Source organism: Neovison vison, chromosome 2, assembly GCF_020171115.1.
Source record: "Neovison vison isolate M4711 chromosome 2, ASM_NN_V1, whole genome shotgun sequence".
In the NCBI taxonomy this organism is placed as follows: Eukaryota; Metazoa; Chordata; class Mammalia; order Carnivora; family Mustelidae; genus Neogale; species Neogale vison.
In genome coordinates, this window is record NC_058092.1 from 167939049 (window position 1) to 167958248 (window position 19200).

Sequence of the window (19200 nt, forward strand, 5' to 3'; positions counted from 1 at the left end):
TTAAAGAAGAGTGACTATAGAAACAACTGTCCCGGTGTGTCTTATGACCAAGTAACTGAGAAATCATCCCTTTTTGCTTAGAAGTTTAGGAATAGGGTTTCTCATGTTAACAGGGACTTCTCTAAAATTGGTTTATTTGAAAACCGTGATTCTTTCAACAGGAAATAACTCCCTGTTCAAACCTTAAGTTATAAAATGGTTTACTCTGTTTTCCAATGAAGTCAAAAGATTCTGCTTTCAGGTTCAGTTATCAATGAATTTAATAGAGGTAAATTAATAAGAGATGAGTTATAGAGTTTAATAGAGGTAAATTAATAAGAGATGAGTTATAGAGTTAAGAGAGACTCATTTTTATTTGGGTGGCTGACTCAACTAACTCCAGACATCTGAGAATCAGGGGAATAAGGAAGGACGTGGACGTACTAACTGTTTGTACGTACCCTGAGTTGAGGGAGACCTGCGGTTTAAGCCCAAACCACATTTATTTTAATGTGCAAACATTATAGGTCCGGTTTCCAATTCTACTTTCTCTCTCTAAAGTTGGTTTTCTGGCTGAATTTCTACAGACTTACAAATTACCAAATGAACCAAGCTGAAATCAGGAACTACTACTGCATAAAGTCTTGCATACCAAATTGTTTATTCACCGGACAGGCAGAATTATATCCTGGTTATTTCCTAGATCATGTGTGCATCTTTTGTGCTTTAAGGCTCACTTTCTGAAAGCTCTTATCCTCTTTTAAGCGATTTCTTTATATATTTATAGATTTCAGTGCTCTTTGATCATATAAAAAAGTGGGGGAGTGCCTGGGTGGCTCAGTCAGTTAAAGGACTGCCTTCGGCTCAGGTCATGATCCTGGGGTTCTGGGATCCAGCCCCACATTGATCTCCCCCTGCTCTGTGGGGAGACAGTTTCTCCCTCTCCCTCTGCCTTCTGCTCCCTCTGCCTTCCGCTTCCCCTGCTTATGCTTTCTCTCTCTCTCTCAAATAAATAAAATTTTAAAAATGTTTTAGAAGATTTCTAGGCATTTATCTGGACATTTAAGGATTCTGACAAATTATAAAATTTATTCTTACTAAATGTAAATTTGTTGATACTCCTAGAAAGGCCCAAATGTTGGCAAAATCGGGACTTGGAGGTACCAAAGCATTGGCAGAAGCAGGACCACAAGTCCTTAACTTTTGTCTGTATGCTAGGATGCTCTTTTGTTATTTTAAGTCCAGAGTAGACACTGTCTAACAAGTCATCTTACTGAAGTTATAGAATAAGAAACTTAGTCATAGATGAGAGTCCATGTAGTTACTGAAGAATTTCACTTTTATAGATTCCCAAAATGTGGTAGAACTAAACTCATCAAGAAACAAAAATATACCCAATAGCAGATGAGCTCAGGCAAAGTCATGGTAACTATTTTGCAGGTGGATTAGGAAATGCTAAGATTTTTATGGACTTTGTGATTTTCCTTGGAGACTCTTAGAGTGGGCTTCTGAAGCAATGTGGATTATAGATGAGTGGGGCTAAAGCAGAAGGGCCACAGTGGCCTTTGGTTCCATTGACTCTTAATCACTGGCATTTGTAACCCTTCTACAACTATTATGTTCCTTTGACTGCTTGACACTTACATTAAAAATGCACATATACAGTCTGCTTTGTAAGATAATGCTAAGCTATGACTGCTATTCTAATCTCAAGATGAAAAATTTTAAGTTCCACACATTTTCGTACTGGGTAGAATCATCATATATGGTTTCCAATAGAGTGAGACGTTTACTTCTTAATAATAATGGTCACTGGGCGCCTGGGTGGCTCAGTGGGTTAAGCCGCTGCCTTCGGCTCAGGTCATGATCTCAGGGTCCTGGGATCGAGTCCCGCATCGGGCTCTCTGCTCAGCAGGGAGCCTGCTTCCTCCTCTCTCTCTCTGCCTGTCTCTCTGCCTGCTTGTGATCTCTGTCAAATAAATGAATAAAGTCCTTAAAAAAATAATAATAATAATGGTCACTTATCAAGTACAGAGCCCAGTTCTGTGGTTGTGAGATGATGCCACCATTGATTCATGGCCCTACGGCAACAGTGGGAAAACGATTGTGAATAATGACAACTGATTCTTCCTCCATGGCTTTGTGGAATCTGGTAATATTGGAAGGGATGGAAAAACATACATGGTTATGATCTATTTCCTAAAAACAGTGAATGTAATACTGGGAAGATGTGTGGTTGTATAGGTAGAGAGGCGGAGATTATTTCTGGACTGTTCTGTTTCTAGGTGAGGCATAGATGCGCTGCTTCTCTCAACTGTACACCTGCTGCTTTGCATTTTCATCGCTTTTGAAACTTCTTGGTGTAAAGGCAGAAATGAGAAGAGAGAACATCTATACAACTTCATTCCTTTTAATCAGTTCTTCAAAAAAAAAAATAAAAGTTTAGTATTTCACTATTTAAAGGGTACCCTATACAGATTAGCTATTGCCTTTGGATTCTAATTACCTAGAGCCCCAGCTGAATGTTACAGTCAGGACTGTTTGAGAAATGATAAATTACCTCTGTCTCCTTCACCCAACACAGTTAATTTCTTGTTGTATGGTCATATTTGTGTTGTTGACCTATTTTAAGGTCATATCAAAAAGGGCTTGTCCATATTTGCACTTTTCTGAGAAGAGGATCCATTGCTTTCACCCCATACTAAAAAAAAAATTAAAAAATAAAATTTGAAATGTAATTATTTTAAATTAAAAAATAATAATACTAAAATAATAATAACAATATTCTTTTCAGGAATCAATATCTCAAACTAAATTGAGGACATTAGAAAACATACTTTCTATGCCTTTCTAGATTTTAAGCAACAAAATGTCATGAACTTTATTTCTTCCTAAAAAGAATTTCCCCTAGTACTTGGCAACTGTCCTTTTCATGAGTGCTGTTTCATAGATGAATTTTAGAATTGAATGAAGCTGGGCTTAATTCCTTGGGCCCCGTTAGAAACTTGGGTTCCACACTGACCTCCCTTAGGCAAAATAAATTTATTTAGTAGAACGACATCCATTTACTTAACCAATTTATTTAGTCTCCTTCCCCACTCAAACTTATACCAATTCTAAAATAAGTAGAACATAACTGATGGATTCAAATTATCTTCAAATCATCCCTGAGTAAAAAGGAAGAATGAAAATGTGTCTCCAAGTTATAAACAAGTGTAGATAACGGAAAAGCCAGATCATCCACAGTTTAACTTTTTTACAGAGGTCCCTGCCTGGTGTGATTTCCACCATAACAGAATAACAGAAGTTATTTAAAGACGAGAAGTATACAGGGTCTGTATGATATAACTCTTGTCTGTAAAGAGTAGTCTAAATGAGAAATAAATGCATGCAAAATATTAAGCAACTCACATGTTGGGTGGGAAAGAAAAAGTAAAGCACACTATAGTAGCATTCCTACATGGTTTGAACTCTCTGAGAATCAGGCCCCAACACAGAATGGAATGGAACATCAAGAAGATGTTATCTGAAGGGCTCTTGGTTGGCTCCGTGGGTTAAGCCTTCTGCCTTCGGCTCAGGTCATGGTCTCAGGGTCCTAGGATCAAGCCCTGAGTCTGGCTTTCTGCTCAGTGGGGAGCCTGCTTCCCCCTCTCTCCCTGCCTACTTGTGGTCTCCCTCTGTCAAATAAATAAATAAAACTTTTTAAAAAATCTTAAAAGAAGAAGAAGAAGAAGACATTATCTGAAGGGCCCTCAGAATGTATTTTACCAACTGCTAGATTAAAATCACCCCACTAGGTAGTATTCTAAAAAGTCACCAAGCCGTATTAGCAAAGTAATTAACAAGATTAGCAAAGTACGATGGCAGTGTTACCAACCTCTTTTCTTTAAAACATGAAATATTTGCTTTAATGGTAATTGTGCCTTCAGTATATGGGGCCATATATGTTTAGGTGGATTTTAATGGCTACAGAGAAAATGTCTACTATTAACATGAGAGTTAATATATCCATTCTATTAATGAAAATACCATCAGTAGTTAATCAGAGAGTGAGTATAAACAAAGTCAGGATTTTGCTGTAGAAATGCAAACACTAAACAGCTAAGCTTGTGATTTCTGCGTTCTGTATCTGTTTTTGTTTTTTTAGCAATGTTCCTTTTTGTTTGTTTGTTTGTTTGTTTTAAGCTCTTTTAGCTATTACTGGTCATTTCAAGGGGTCTAGGATCAGAGGGCAGGGGCCCAGACAAGTTTGTAAGAGCCCCCAGCCCTCTTGGCATGAATACATCACCCCCAGACTCACTGGGCAGCTACTAATTTCCCAGGACCATTTTAATCCTCCCTAAAATGCTCCCATGGTTTCTGGAATTCTCTCAGCTTTCAGAGAAGTTGTAGCTATAATTCTCAATGCTTGCTATACATCAGAATCCCCAAGGGAGCTTTAAAAAAAATACAGGTAGTTGGGTACTGCCCTCCAAAATTTCTGCTTCACTCACTCTGTGCTAGGACCCACATTACATGGTTTCTGGGCAATGCTCAGGTAGTTCTGGGTGCAGACAGGCCTGGAGATCACTAGCCTAGCTTGACAGAGCCCAAGTGTAAGGATTTGGGAGTAACTTCAGGAACTATAAGAACACCACTCTTTATTAACTATACAAAATGGTATCAGAATAATCTGAAAGAGTTTACCCTCGTTGTGTCTGAGATTTCTAAATCTGGCAAGCACATAAGATATTACTCAGAAACAGTGTCATTAAGAATTTGATTAGCCTGCTGAGAAATGCTTGACCACATACAAACCATGACAGGGTCTGATCCCAACAGATGTCCTTGTAAGCACCTGTTGAAGTGAACTCTGCCACTGGCCCTTTAAATGGGATGGAGTTTTAATTTTCCAAAGTAGTGGACCAGTCGGAATGCTAGAAATGCACATTTGCTGCTTATGCCCCATTCTAGTAAACCATCTCCAGAATCGCTATGCCAATCTTTTGACTGTGTATAACAAGAGAAGTCTACAACGCCATCAGGACTGGCCAGCAGCCTCATTTATGGAGGTTTCATTAGAGGGAGTGGATGGCTCAGAACCAGCCAATAATGAACATGAGGTCGTTTGTACCCTCTCATGAGTCTGTCAAGAATTGTTTAAAAACCGCAACTGGGGTTGTAACTTGGGGAGAATGTCTAAAACCTCACCTAGAAGGCTGCTTCACGTCTCTTCCAAGTGGAGAGTCTAAATTTGTGTTGGATTACAAAGGAATAGCTAAAATGCTACACGGCTTAATGCCACGCATGCCTGCGGGTGACTCTATCCTGAAACTGACAAACCAGCGGCGTTGGGATCATCCTCTCCAGCACATTCATCATATCTATCTATAGCGTAGACCGCGTCAGGTACCGCCTGGCTGAAGGTCATGGGTGCCACAGAGCTATCCAGAGACTTCAGTTTGGAGACAGCTGAATTACTCCCTGACCTGACATGAGTGAGAGGGAGGGTCATCTTCACTGTTATGCCTTCCTGCCCTTTCTAAAAATAGTAGGGCTTTTAATAAGAAGATATTTTAAGCCTCTCATATTCACTTGTCTCATCAAGAGAAGCTTATTTTGGCCGCTTGCGTGTGTCAGATGTGCCTGGGGCAGAGCTAGACATTGGAGCACGGTCTTTGCTCTTCCACAGAGCTCCAGTAGGACACTGGCAATCATAAAGGCACTGGGAGGACCAGCTGAGAGGCAGTGGGTAAACATAAACAGAGGGGAGACACGTTTTAGGAAGGTGAATATGCTTCCGAAATCCTCCGTTTCAGACATTGGCACATCAGTCCTCTGCCTTTTGGATCTGTTCTAAAACCTGACTGTGATGCCGCTCCAGAGACCTCAATGATCTTGCTGCTCTTAATAAATTCTGATAGGAGCCACTGCCAGCCTCCGGAAAAGAGAAACTCATGAGAAACCGCCCTCCCAAATCTGAACGGCAAAACCCAGACCGAGCAAAACCCCCAATCCCCAAACAAAACCAAAAAAGAACCAGCCCAACAATCCGGGCTCGCAAGAAGACGCGCAGGAAAGCCCTGCAATGTAACTCTTGATCTAGTGGCTGGATGTAGCAGTCACGTGACTGGCAGGTACCAGGTGCTCTGTCTTACTCTCCTTTGAAAGACAAGTGCAAATCTTGGTTATTCTGCACAACGGGGACCAAACAATTATGCTTGGGAGGAGACACAGACTCTAGAAGCAAGATGGAATTTGAGCAGGTAAACCCTGAGCCACAGTCCTGTCATTCCGCGTCGGTCGTGCGTGGTTCTCGTGTTTGCGCCTCTAAGAAATTTCCATTTTTTCGCATCAAAAAATCCAGATACGAAGCCGAAGCTGCTTTCTTCGCCAACCTGAAGCTGTCTGACTTCAACATCATCGACACCCTCGGAGTTGGAGGCTTCGGACGAGTAGAGCTGGTAGGTGATTTTCCTTTACGTGCTCGGGCGGGGTGGGGGGGCTTCTCCTACATTTTTCCCTCTAGATTAATATTTCTCTCTAGTCCCTTATCATTACTTATTACTGTTCCTGAATCAGTACTAAATGCTTTCATGTCAGCATATGCGAGTCTGAAACAGGTACAGTGAGCTATATACATCAGCCTGTAAACTGATGACTAAAAAAAAAAAAAAAAAAAAAAACTTTTTTAGAAAAACCTCCTCATAGTAAATGAAAGGTAAACCTATTAACCTAACGAGGAGCCATAAATATTTTTATCCAGCTGGTATTCTGTGACCTCAACTTCCTTAGTTCTGAGCAGTTCTCATCCACTTAGTCACGCACCTACCTACATGTAAATTTCAACACAGAGAGGAAATGGGATACGTATATATGTTATATGTAGACATGCAGACTATATTACACTATGTAATACATGTATATATATTTCATTTCCTTTATATATATTTTTAAGTTTACATTTTAATCATTGTGGTTGTAGATCGGGTGCATGGATAAATTAGAGAATATGGCTCAGAACTAGGGAAGTAAATAAATGAGTAAAATCTATCTATATTTAATTAAAAATGTTTAATACCTTAAAACTTTAAGAAAATGTAAATAATGTTGTAGTTAATTCTGTGATTCCATAGCAAGCACCAAGTTGTAGTGAATATATATATATATATATAGTATATAGTGTGTATATACCCATATTAGATAATATGGTGTGAATATTTCACACACATTTGTGCACATACACAAAGTTTAAGTATTAATGAGGACAACGGGGACATTTTGGTGCAAGTTTATTCATTCAACATATTGCATGAATGTGGTGCAAACCAAATGGAAGCATAGCATATTAGGCCTTTGAAATACAAGTTTAAGAACCGATCTGTTACATAGACCAGAAAAAAAAAATGTATTCTGGTAACTGAGCTGCTGCACTGGGAGATGGTGTGGATATGATCCCAGTTCGAGAAGGCAGATTAATTTCCGCATCTCTGCTGAACCTGGAGGAACCCCTGACACCAGACACCAGTACAGTATGTTAGGAACTCCCTCTACAGTGCAGTAAACAGTTCCTGTTGCCATTGAGGATGAGAGAAATCCCCGGCCCTAAAACCAGATCAGCCCAGTGCTGGATTTGGTTGGTTGTCCCTTTTTGCTGCAGCTGGGATTCCTGGCTTTTGACAGGCAGGAAAAATGCTGTTTATCTAAACATGAGACAAGAAAATAACTAGACAGGAAAATTTCAAGCCATGATGGGTTTCGTGGAGTTGGCACTCTGCTTCCGGTGACACTGCTTAGACACGTTATCCGTTTGGCTGCCTCTGACCTGACATCTGGTGTCATAGTGAGAATTTTCAGCTATTGGAGTATAGATCCGGGGCCTAGGAAAAGTTGTTCTTTTGAAATCTGCCAGTCAATGCAGTGTTAGATTTCACTTTCAAGAACTTTGATTTTGTGAGAAAATCTAACTGCTCGTGGAGGTGGTGAAGACTTATTACCAGTGTTGTCTTTGTCCAGGGGTGTTGGGGCACATAAACAGCTCAGGGGGCAGAGGTCCCTGCCAGGAAGAGCATATTGTCGGCTGCGTTTATTTACCTGCTTGCATGGGTTTCCATCCCTTTTTGAATGAAGAACTAAATGTAGACAAAACTCCCTAGAGGCTGATTTCGTGACTTATAGTTTCTTAAATATCATTTTGTAAAGACTTTGGACAGCAAAATTATTGTTTTGGTTGACCAAGAAAAAATCTACGTTAACCAATTTGTGGGTTCCTAAGGGTCCGAGGATATCAAGTTGGGGACCTTTAGGTTACCAGTAAGGTATTTTATGAAATAGAGAAATTTACTCAGGATGTTTGAAATACTGAAAATTGCTCATACACCAAAACCATGTCAAGCTGAAGAATTACAAGCCAAGCTGACAGTGGAAAACTTCTAGAGACTTCTGTCAAAATGTTTCAGGAGGCACAAACAACTTACCAGAAAATTAGGGATGGCTCAGCGTGGGCATATAAAAGGTGCCCATGTAAAAAGTGGTTTAAAAAGACAAAAATACCTGTGTGTGTGTGTGTGTGTGTGTACACATGTGTATAAGCTCCATCACAGGAGAGAGTCAGGGTAGTTCAGCCTAATTTTCTTCTCATGGATATTCTATTTTACTCTTCCACACAGATGTTTATGGACTAACCAAAACCATCGCCTCAGGAATTAATTTTAACTGGAGTCCAGTTTGCAAAAACATTAGATACCTGCAGGAATGATAAATCCATATTGGGCCGCTAGGCACAAGCCATACATTAGAAAAGAGGCACGTGGTTTTAACCTCTGAAGCCACATCTTCATGTTATGTGATTTTTGCCCTTGACCCAGAAACCCCTTGTGAAAATCAGAATATCCAGATTGTCTTCACTGTTGAGTGGGGGCTGGCCATTTAGGTGATGGCTCTTGCCCTACAATTCACCGTCTCCCATTCTTACCACTTACTCACTGCCTGAGACTCTTAACTATTGGGTATGAAAAATATTCTCCTCTGTGATTGTTTGTCATATGGGTTGAGTGAGGCCAGAGCCGAGTCTGGCCTTAGCATACTGTAGTCATGGCAAATAGTGAATTGCCACAGACCTGGGACAGGGGGCAGTAGAGAGCACCTTCAGGCCAGTACCCACGCCTTTCACAGTGGGAAGAGGACCAGGCAGAGCCCTGTTCTGTTGTGATTATAGAACTTCACTTCACTCTCCTCTGAAAATGATACGTGCAAGATCGTTATCAATATTATAGAGTGATATATTAAAAAGTCCTGCTAGACATTTATGGATGAATTTCCCATATGTATATGCACAGTACTGTACTAAGTATATAAAATGGATATGTTGAACTTACCAATCCTTAGTTCAGCAATGATGTTGATCAGCTAAATGACATGATAAAAACCATAGGGCACTTTAATTTTATAATGGCGTTTAAAATTTTATCCCAAGTATAGAAAATAAGATTATAAAACTCTTGAATTGGGTATGAAGAATTAAATTTGAGGTTGTTGAACCCCATTTCCTGGTAGGACTCAGGAGTTTTATTATCATTTGTTAAACAGATTAGCTTCATGTTACTTTGCATAATGATATGCAAAAGTCTTCTTAGCGTGTCTTAAATTTTTATTGTTTATCTCAATTTGGGTGAGTTTAGATGCCAGAAGATTTTTCAGGCAGGACTCTTACTAAATAGTTCATTGCCAACTTTTGGAGAGGAGAATGTAATTTTGGCACAGAACAGAAACTCACATCATTGTTCAGTGATGAGACCAGAAGCTTGAAGAACTGGTCTTATATGAATGGGAAATCTGCTCTGGAGCTATTAATTCTGTTTTATAAATACTTTTAGCAGAGCTGATTTTAATGAGTTGACTATCTGACATGTACTATTCACAACTACTACCTTTGAGAAGTCATCCGTACTGGGTTTTGTTTTTTTTTTTTCCTGTTATCTGGCAGAAACCATATTTTCTGACTATTCTTTTTTATTTTGAAGAATGAGCTTTTTAATTTGCTCAGTGCTGCCTGTTTATCTTCCAGAAGACCACGTTTCATTTATAATAGCACTTTCAGCAAAAGAACTCATTTTTTTTTATAGATGATTCACTCATTAAAGCAGTAAGCGCCACTCTAAGACACGATGGTAATCCCCTTAATTTGCAAGGTATGACTGCAGAATAAGGAGATTGATTTTACCACCACAGATGAAAACTGTCACATTCTTGATTTACTTTTGCTCTCATCCGAGACGTGCTTGCTTTTCAGAACAGATTTGCACAAATCAGCCTTTTTAATCTGGCAATGCTGATGTGGTTGCTTTAGATATTAGATATTTAATGGTTTTATTCAGCAATCCAATGCCTCCTAGACCAGAGCTCCATATTTGGATAAAATATAGGGACCAAGATCTGGAAAACATAATCTCTGTCTTCGCAGCTTATATCGTCTCTAGTTCATTTGTTACATATTTATGTAGCAAGCTGCCTGCCGGGACATTCAGAGTCTAACATGAAAAGCCCCTGGGAAGGACAGTCATGGGAACTAATAATCCAATAATCAAAGTACGAGCAGCATTTGCGGTGTCTGGCAGGAGGTGGCATCCTAAAACAGAGTTAGGGCATCTACAGAGATGACCTAAAGCATTACAGAACACGCCTGTAAAATGCAATTAACGTGGGCTCGTTTACGGACCAACTGATACTAATCATATTTTTATAAAATAGCGATGCCACTTCATTACTAAAACAATCAGACCTTGCATTTGAACCCTGCTCCATGACCTTCAAATTGGTCCACATCGGGCACATTATTTTGCCTTTCTAGTTACTCTGGGAGCAGGAAATGAGACGTGCTCTGCTTTTACTGGAAGGACGTCACAGTTAACGCATATCGGTTGCCTAAGACCATGCAGTCAGTAAAAAGGCTCTTAAAGCCCAGAACTACTGATTTGGTTTTTTGTTTGTTTGTTTGTTTAAGATTTGTTTGTTTGTCTAAGATTTCATTTATCTATTTGTCATAGAGAGCCAGCGCAAGCAGGGAAAGCAGCAGAGGGAGAGGGAGAAGCAGGCTCCCCGACCTGAGCTGCAGGCAGAGGCTTCACCAACTGAGCCACCCAGGTGTCCCTACTGATTTGTTTTCCACCGGAAACTTTTTCTATATTTTGGTTAGATTCTTATCACACCAACAACAGCCATTGCAGTGACATCAAACAGATGTTGTCACATGTACAACCTTTGTTTAAAAAAAAAAAAGTTCTAGAATTCAAGCACCTCTATTAGACCCAAATCTAGATCACCACTGCAATAATCCACTGTTCACATCTCCTTCTGTGGAACCTTCAGAGGCGCTCCCTTTTCTGAATCTTTTGCCGTTCTTATTTCCATAGTAAAATGTCTGTGGAGGAAAAAGAAATCAGACATGACAACATCATAGCTAAAAGCTAGAGCTCTGGACTCAGATCTCCTGTATTCAGATTCTTCCCCACGGGGCACGCTTGGTCATTGCGTCAGAGGTCACTTACTTCTGAGCCTCGGTTTCCCATTCTCCAGCATGAGGCTTGCAGTAGGATGTAAGCCTCACAAGGTTATAAAGACTAAGCCCCCAAATAGTGCCTCACACCATAAGTCAGTCGGTGTTGTGATGTTGTTTTTATTATTAAAATATCCTAATGGTAACTACCATTCTCGCTCTACCCAGAGAAAAGGAAGGGGGTGGAGTAATTTACCCTTTTTTTCTCCCTTGCTCTGCTGAGTCCCGACAGTACAATTTCTCCACTGTGAGAAAGAGCTTGAGGTCTTCAGAATGACCTCGGTGACAGCTTCTATTAAATCCCCACAAAGCTCTCAAGCTCCTTCCTTTAGGTTCATTACCATCGGCTGAATCCTGTTGGCTTCCTCCACAGCCTCCTTGAGCCATGGAACCCCGATGGGGCATAGCAAGGGTCTGGCTCTTGCCACACGGGCCAGACAGGTCCCCTCTCCTTTCTCCTGTGCCCCCCCCATGGGAGGACAGCACCGGAGGGGACAGGGTGGCAGCAAGCCACAAGCACTGCCATACCAGGTCACAGGGCCGGCCAGGGTCGGGTGCCCTGTCGTGGTATCTTTGCCAGCTGCTTGGCACTGGGCATCCCACGCATGCCGGACGGGTGGGCTGTGTCTACCAGTGGAAGGAGAGAGGAGACTAGGAGATGATTAAGGAAGCAATTAGGTGAGAAATCCATTGCTCAGTCAGCGGAGCTGTGTGTCATCATTCTGAAAGGTGAACAGCTTAACTGCAAAGGGAAACCCCACGTAAGACGGGAACATTTCGAGACCTTCCCTGGGAGGCCACATGGGCAGTGAAACGGAACAGCTGGGGGATGGCTGGCAGCATGGCCATGTGTGGCCATGGTGACTGACTGTACAGGATGCCTGCAGAAGCCCTCCCCCAAGGCCTCCCATCCTCTGTCACCCAGGTGAGTGATGGCTCTGCGCTCCCAGGAAACTCAAAGCTTGCTTTCCCTCCCTGTTCCTCTAGTGGGCTCATTACCAAGGGTCACCCTTGTTTGAGGTGCCTCCTTCAAAAGAATCTAAGCTGATGCCAAGTATTTCTGGTGATAAATAGATTTCGAAGGGAGTCATTTGGGTAGCTAATGACAGTCCCATTCAGTGGACATGAGCTGAGCCTAACAGGTGCAGTCAGTCTCTATGGCGTCTCCTAAGTTCATTTCTCGGTACGCATCGCCAGGAGTCAAGTCTGTCTCTACTTTGACATTATGCTTATAAAGACACACATTCATTCACCTTGTTACTGTAGAATATATTTTATACAGTGGTTGGAACCAAGTTGAGTGTGCACAGACTGCAAATAATGACTTGCTTACACATCTTGGAAAGTATATTATATACCAGCTCTCTATAGGAATGAATCTTTCTCCTTAATAGTATTTAATTTTATTTATTTATTTGACAGACAGAGATCACAAGTAGGCAGGGAGGCAGGCAGAGAGAGAGGAGGAAGCATACTCCCTGCAGAGCAGAAAGCCTGATGCGGGGCTCGATCCCAGGACCCTGAGATCATAACCTGAGCCGAAGGCAGAGGCTTTAACCCACTGAGCCATCTAGGCACCACCTTTAAAGTATTTTAAATCAGTGCTCTAGGGTCCAGTAAAATGTTCATTTCTCATCCATAACGATGGATGGTTATTCTAGAAATATCCATGTAAATCTGGAAGGCACTAGACATGTCTTTGCAAGGGTTAAGATATGAATGATAGGAGAATATATCTGAAAGTTAACATTTTGGTCACTCTTACGTTTTCTGTAAGAATTTATGGACCTATCACATTCAGCAAAAATTTATCTTCTATAAAATCCCTCAATATTTTTTGTGGGATCAGAAATAGCAGTGGCGATCCCTGCCTTCTTGTAAATAAGAAAATAACATATCTGAAGAAGAGCAAATGAAATCCTTTAGTACTGTATTAACTTATGGATTATGCAGAAAGGTTCTTCGTAGTTCAGAAAGAGGGAGACCATTTGGAGTTGATGGGATCGCAGAGGCCCCAAGGAGACACGGGACTCCAGGCAGGGCTTAGAAATCCGTTGGGATTTAAGTGAACAGCTGGGCAAGGCCATTCCAGGCAAAGGTTACAACACCAAGGGCTACATGTCTTCACAGGCCACCAAAGCAAGTGACAGACCCGCCCAGGGGTTTCATGGAAAAAGGGTGAGAAATGGCCTTAGGCAGCCCATCCGCAGGGGAATCACTGTGTTCTGTTCTTGGGGGAGGTCAGACGTGAAGGCACTAGGCATCTGTGGCATTAGGTCAGGTGATGAAAACCTAAAGAACATAGACTCAGCTCTCAGCTTCCACCTGTGAAATCAAAGAATATAAGGTGACTGGACAGGCTATTTTTAGGTGGGGCTGCTCCCAAAAATAAACATAATTTCTCTTCCGAATAAGGTAGTCTACTTTTTGCCAGGAGGTAGCCCATGTCCCCGAAAATTTCATGTAAACACTTTCAAAGAGAGATCTCATTCATGCGAGGGGAAAACAGGCCCCTTGTATATTTAGGAGTGTTGAAAATAGCCATGTCCTTAAAATGAAATGGTTTCTCTTGCTTTTGGCCAGGGGGTGGGGGGTGGTATAAAAGATCCATTCTGTATGTTTCAGTGTAGTCCAACTGTATACATTTAATTTTTGCTAATTCATACTCTGTTCCTCATATCCCCTATTGCCATTGACACACACCAGCTATTAGCTCGAACACCGAGCTCTGTCTGAGATCAGGTTCTGGGGGCCAGGTGGCTGGGTTCTGAGCCCCCAACACCAGCCAGCTGCCTTGCAAGTTCACAGTAAGAGCAGAGAGACCACCAGCACCAAAGAAGAATCATATAAGTTCAACCCAAGGGACCCACTTTGTGGTTATGATTTCACATCCCCATGGACAGAGCAGCTTAATGTTTCCTGGGACTGTTTTCCATAGATGAAGTGAGCATGGGCAAAATTACGAAATATGTGTGGAATGGGCTTAACTGCATTTGAAGTACATTTATATTTGTAGGAGATCTGGTGAAAAATGTGAAGTCCAAAAGCAGGGAGGAAAGAGTTATCCTATTTCATTTAATATCAGGGTGAAGTTTGAATATCATCTATATCAAGACTATAAGAACTGATTTTTTTTTTAAGATTTTATGTATTTGACAGAGATTACAAGTAGGCAGAGAGGCAGGCAGAGAGAGAGGAGGAAGCAGGCTCCCTGCCGAGCAGAGAGTCCGATGCGGGACTCGATCCCAGAACCCTGAGATCATGACCTGAGCTAAAGGCAGAGGCTTAATCCACTGAGCCACCCAGGCACCCCTAAGAACTGATTTTAAGCCGTTTGATTAAAATCCTCCCAGTATGTAACAGGAACATCATAAAGTTTTTTAGGCCTTATGTCTCAAAAGTATGACGAGAATACAAACACTTTCTTGAGTAAACCTGAGCACAGCTTCCAGAGCTGAATTTTGCAATATGGGATTCTGTTTCATTTCAACTGACTTTAAGCTTTCACGGAGTCAATAAATGAAATTGAAGTGTCAACTTAGGAGTCTCAACTCCCATCTGTGTGAAATTTCAGGTTATAAGTGTGCTTTAAGTATTAGAAAAGTAGAATTATGTGAAATATTGGCGTGATCAATTTAGAAATGCAGAAGCAAGTTGGGAAACCGCTACACGTAGTATTTCTTCATACAGATGAATGAGATGGTACATAGAAATCACATATAGGTTGGGGCAAGAAAATATTTGATGATTTGATAAGGAAAGCAAATTTTTTTTTTGCCCATCTGAGCACCCGGCCCCCCTCTGACAACCACACATTCATTCTGTTTGTCTGTTTTGTTGTTGTTTGCTGGTTTTGTTTTTTTAGATTCTAAATATAAGTGAATCATATGGTATTTTTCTTTTTCCGTCAGATTTATCTTGCTTAGCATAATGTCCTTTAGGTTGATCTATGTTGTTCTAAACAGTAAGATCTCATTCTTTTTTATGACTAATATTCCAGAGTGTGTGTGTGTGTGTGTGCGCATATACCCATAGACACACACATCTTTATCCATTCATCTATTGATGAACACTTGGGCTGCTTTCATATCTTGGCTATTAATAATGCAGTATACCACGTGGTGGGTATTAGAGAGGGCACGGATTGCATGGAGCACTGGGTGTGGTGCAAAAATAATGAATACTGTTATGCTGAAAATAAATAAAAAATAAATTAAAAAAAATTTTTTTTTAAATAAAATAGAAAAAAATAATGCTGTAAACACTGGGGTGCATATATCTTGTAGAATTAATTTTTTATTTACTTTGGGTAAGTACCCAGTAGTAGAACTACTGGATTTGGATGCTATTTCGAACATTATGAGGAACCTCCATACTCTTTTCCACAGAGGCTGTACCAGTTTCCATCCCCACCAACAGTGCATGACGGTTCCTTTTTATCCACATCCTCACCAATAATTGATGTTTCTGGAGTTGTTGATTTTAACCACTCCGACAGGTGTGAGGTGGTATCGGACTGTAGTTTTATATTTGTATTTTGAGTAGTGATTCCACACATCCTGTCATGTGCCTCCTGGTGACTCTTTGTCTTCTTTTGAAACATGTTTAACTCTTCTGCCCTTTTTATAAAATTGGTTTTTGACATTGCATTGGATAGGTTCTTTATATATCTTCGATACTAACCTTTTATCAGATACGTCTTTGCAAACATCTCCCATTCTGTAGGTTGCCTTTTGTTGATGGTTTGCTTTGCCAGGCGCAAAAGCTGTTCATTTTGGTCAAGTCCCAATAGTTTCTTTTTGCTTTTGTTTCTCTTGCCTCCGGGGACATATCTAGAAAAATACCACTGAGGGTGATGTCAAAGAGATTACTGCCTGTGTTTGTTTTAGGAGATTTATGGTTTCAGGTCTCATTTTAGGCCTTTGATCCGTTTTGAGTTTATTTTTGTGGGTGGTGTACGGAAGTTTTCCAGTTTCATTCTTTTGCATGTGGCTGTCAAATTTTCCCAGCACCATTTGTTGAAAAGAAGGTCTTTTCCCCACTGTATATTCATTCTTGCCTCCTCTGTGATAGATTAATTTACCACATAAGCGTGGGTTTATTTCTAGGCCATCTATTCTATTCCGTTGATCTCTGTGTCTATTTTTGTGCTGGTGATGAAAGAAAATAATTTAAAGTTTATCATGTCAATTTTCATAATCACTACAAAGTGAAGTAAGGTTTACTTTGCACGGCTACTGTATGGAAGAGAAAGGGTATATGTAAATTGCACATTTCAGTAAACCATTTTGATTCAGTGTAAGGAGACTTTTGAGTCAAAATGAATCAGTGCTAATTCCTTAATAAGAGAAATCACAAGTAGTCTTTGATTTCCAAGTGATCTGTATAAAATAGTCCAACTGTTTATTCATGTTGCAATTAAAAATAGAAAAGTATGATGTTCCTTTCCTGATCTTCCTCCAAACTGAAAGTTCAGTGTCTTTTTTGAAAACTATCTCCTCTGTGAAAATAGTCTTACTGTGCTTTTGATCAATTTGAATTTAATAATATAGATATTTCCCGCTACAGAACTGAATTTTAAGTCTGAAGGCAAGTTACGAAGCAAATGGAATTGACACTTTCGATGAGGGGTTGGGGTGAACATGGGAAGGGAAATGAACGAAGAGACCAGACCCTCTCTTGATGGTCACTTGTACAAATGGCAGAGGAAAATGCGGAGATAAAATAAGCTCTTTTCTTCTATGCGCCTTTGCTCTGAATGGTATATATAAACCACTTAGTGGTCATCGATGAAATAAGTTTTTTACACATCAAATCCTTGCCATAAAATTGTCTCATGGTGCCATGCCTCTATTCCTCCTGTCTGAAAAACTTTTCAACTCTGGCATCTGTTTAAAATCATAATCCATCCTTTGGGTTCTGTGTGTCAGCTGGCTGTGTGTCACCCGGGCTGTGACAAGTCCCTTATGCTCCCCTCTCCTGCACGTCCTTTGGAACAAACGAGATGCCATGATTCATTCTTAAGTTTTGGATGCTGACTGAGGAAAGGAAAGCATCTGAGGTTACTGTGCAGAGAGATGTGAGGGAGAAGACTGGAACAACCAGTGAGAAAAGAAAGTTTTAACCCCCGGGGTTTTCTATCCTGACTGTAGTAGTGTTCGCCTGAAACTATAGTACTGTTAACAGAGAAAAGTAATTCTCCAGGAAGGACTAGCATGTTTTTGGTTAGGGAACTTTGAAGAACACAATCCAATACTTCTGTGTGGAACAGGAGTTTTCGGGGCACTTGAAAATGTTTGCTGTCTTTCATGGCTGGAGTAACTTTGAATGTGTGAGCACAGGGGTTTGTCCTGCCCAAGAAGTTATTTGAGTTGAAGGGATAACACTGGTTTTTCCTTCTCTGTGAAAGTAGAACTTCCTGAAAGTCAGACAAACTTCCTGTTCTTTCATTTTTTTCCTTCAGTGGGCTGGGGCAACTACTTAAAACACAGATATGATGACGAACAGTAAGAGTAAAGCACTGTTTACGAGTGTCCACGCCACTTTAATCAGCACTCTCACATATCTTGGAGGTCATGGTAGTAATGATAACTGTTCTTGGGTAGCACTTGTAAACTTTCCAGCTATTTTCACAGACACTATCAGATTTACTCTTATAATATCTGTGCTTATAAGGTGGTTTTATTCCCCTTTTAAAAGTGAGGAAAGGGCTCTAGGAGAATATATGAGGTCACATCTGATCTCAATTGTACATTACAAAGACACTAAAGACATTACCCAGCAATCACCTATTATTTTGAAGAAAAAAATTTGTACTAACATGTACATTTTGCTGAAAATAAGTCATGATCCTACTTCAAGAGGGGGAAGTGAGGCCTTTTTAAAATTTTTAAGACATTTAATCACAACAGTGAAGTCCTAAAAAGGATCAAATTTTATAAAAATGTTTATCATTGACAGATACTGGAATAAAAATGAAATACAGTTTTGGCTAACTGGGGAACCTTTTACTTACTTAAAACTTACTTTTACTTACTTAAAATAGAAATCAAAAATATATCCCAGAGTAGATCTCTTATTAGAAGATAGACATATTGCCTGGTTTTTTCCTTTAAAAAAAAAATGCTTTTAAAAGCCTTGTCGAGGTATGATTTACATTCCACAACGCTGAACACCGCAATCCCATCACTGGCGTGAGTGCCCGTGTCCTTCATCAGGTCTCGTCCGTTCCCAACCAGCTGCAACGACTACTCCCCCACCTTCTAAGCATGAGTCTTCTGTGAGTGTTCTTACGCTCTGCTTCATTTTCCCTCACTGTCTGTATTTCCTGCACTTGCAACTGAAGCTCTAGTTCAGTATGAACTCAGATAACAGTTCTCTCGGCCCGAGGAGGCCTTTGTTCAAATTGCAACACTGTGCTCCAGAAGGAAGTAGCATCTTCCTACTAGTGAATCATCTGCAAATTCTAGTTTCCGATATAATGCAAAGCTTGGTGTCTGAGAAATAAGAGGAAGACTTGGGTATTACCATTTTCTTGTTCTTTTTCCGTTTCTGGGAATTTTGAGAGTAAAACTAGTGTGGTGCAAGGGTTGGCAGTCTTTTTAAAGTAGCTTCTGGGCCCTTTACCTGTGCTTGTTGGTAGGACTGAGACTGGTGAGTGGGGATAGGAACAGGCATAAAGTGACAGT

At 40.5% G+C, this 19200-nt stretch overlaps 1 protein-coding gene across 3 annotated transcripts in view; it reads left to right on the top strand.

Annotated features, from left to right (window-relative positions):
• Positions 1-19200, top strand: part of PRKG1 (protein kinase cGMP-dependent 1) — a 1249306-nt gene that overhangs the window by 1197465 nt on the left and 32641 nt on the right. For all 3 annotated transcript variants that reach the window (XM_044239523.1, XM_044239522.1, XM_044239524.1), the window contains one exon: positions 6326-6422. In XM_044239523.1, coding sequence (XP_044095458.1) covers positions 6326-6422 — 97 coding nt within the window. The remainder of the gene's footprint in view (positions 1-6325; positions 6423-19200) is intronic.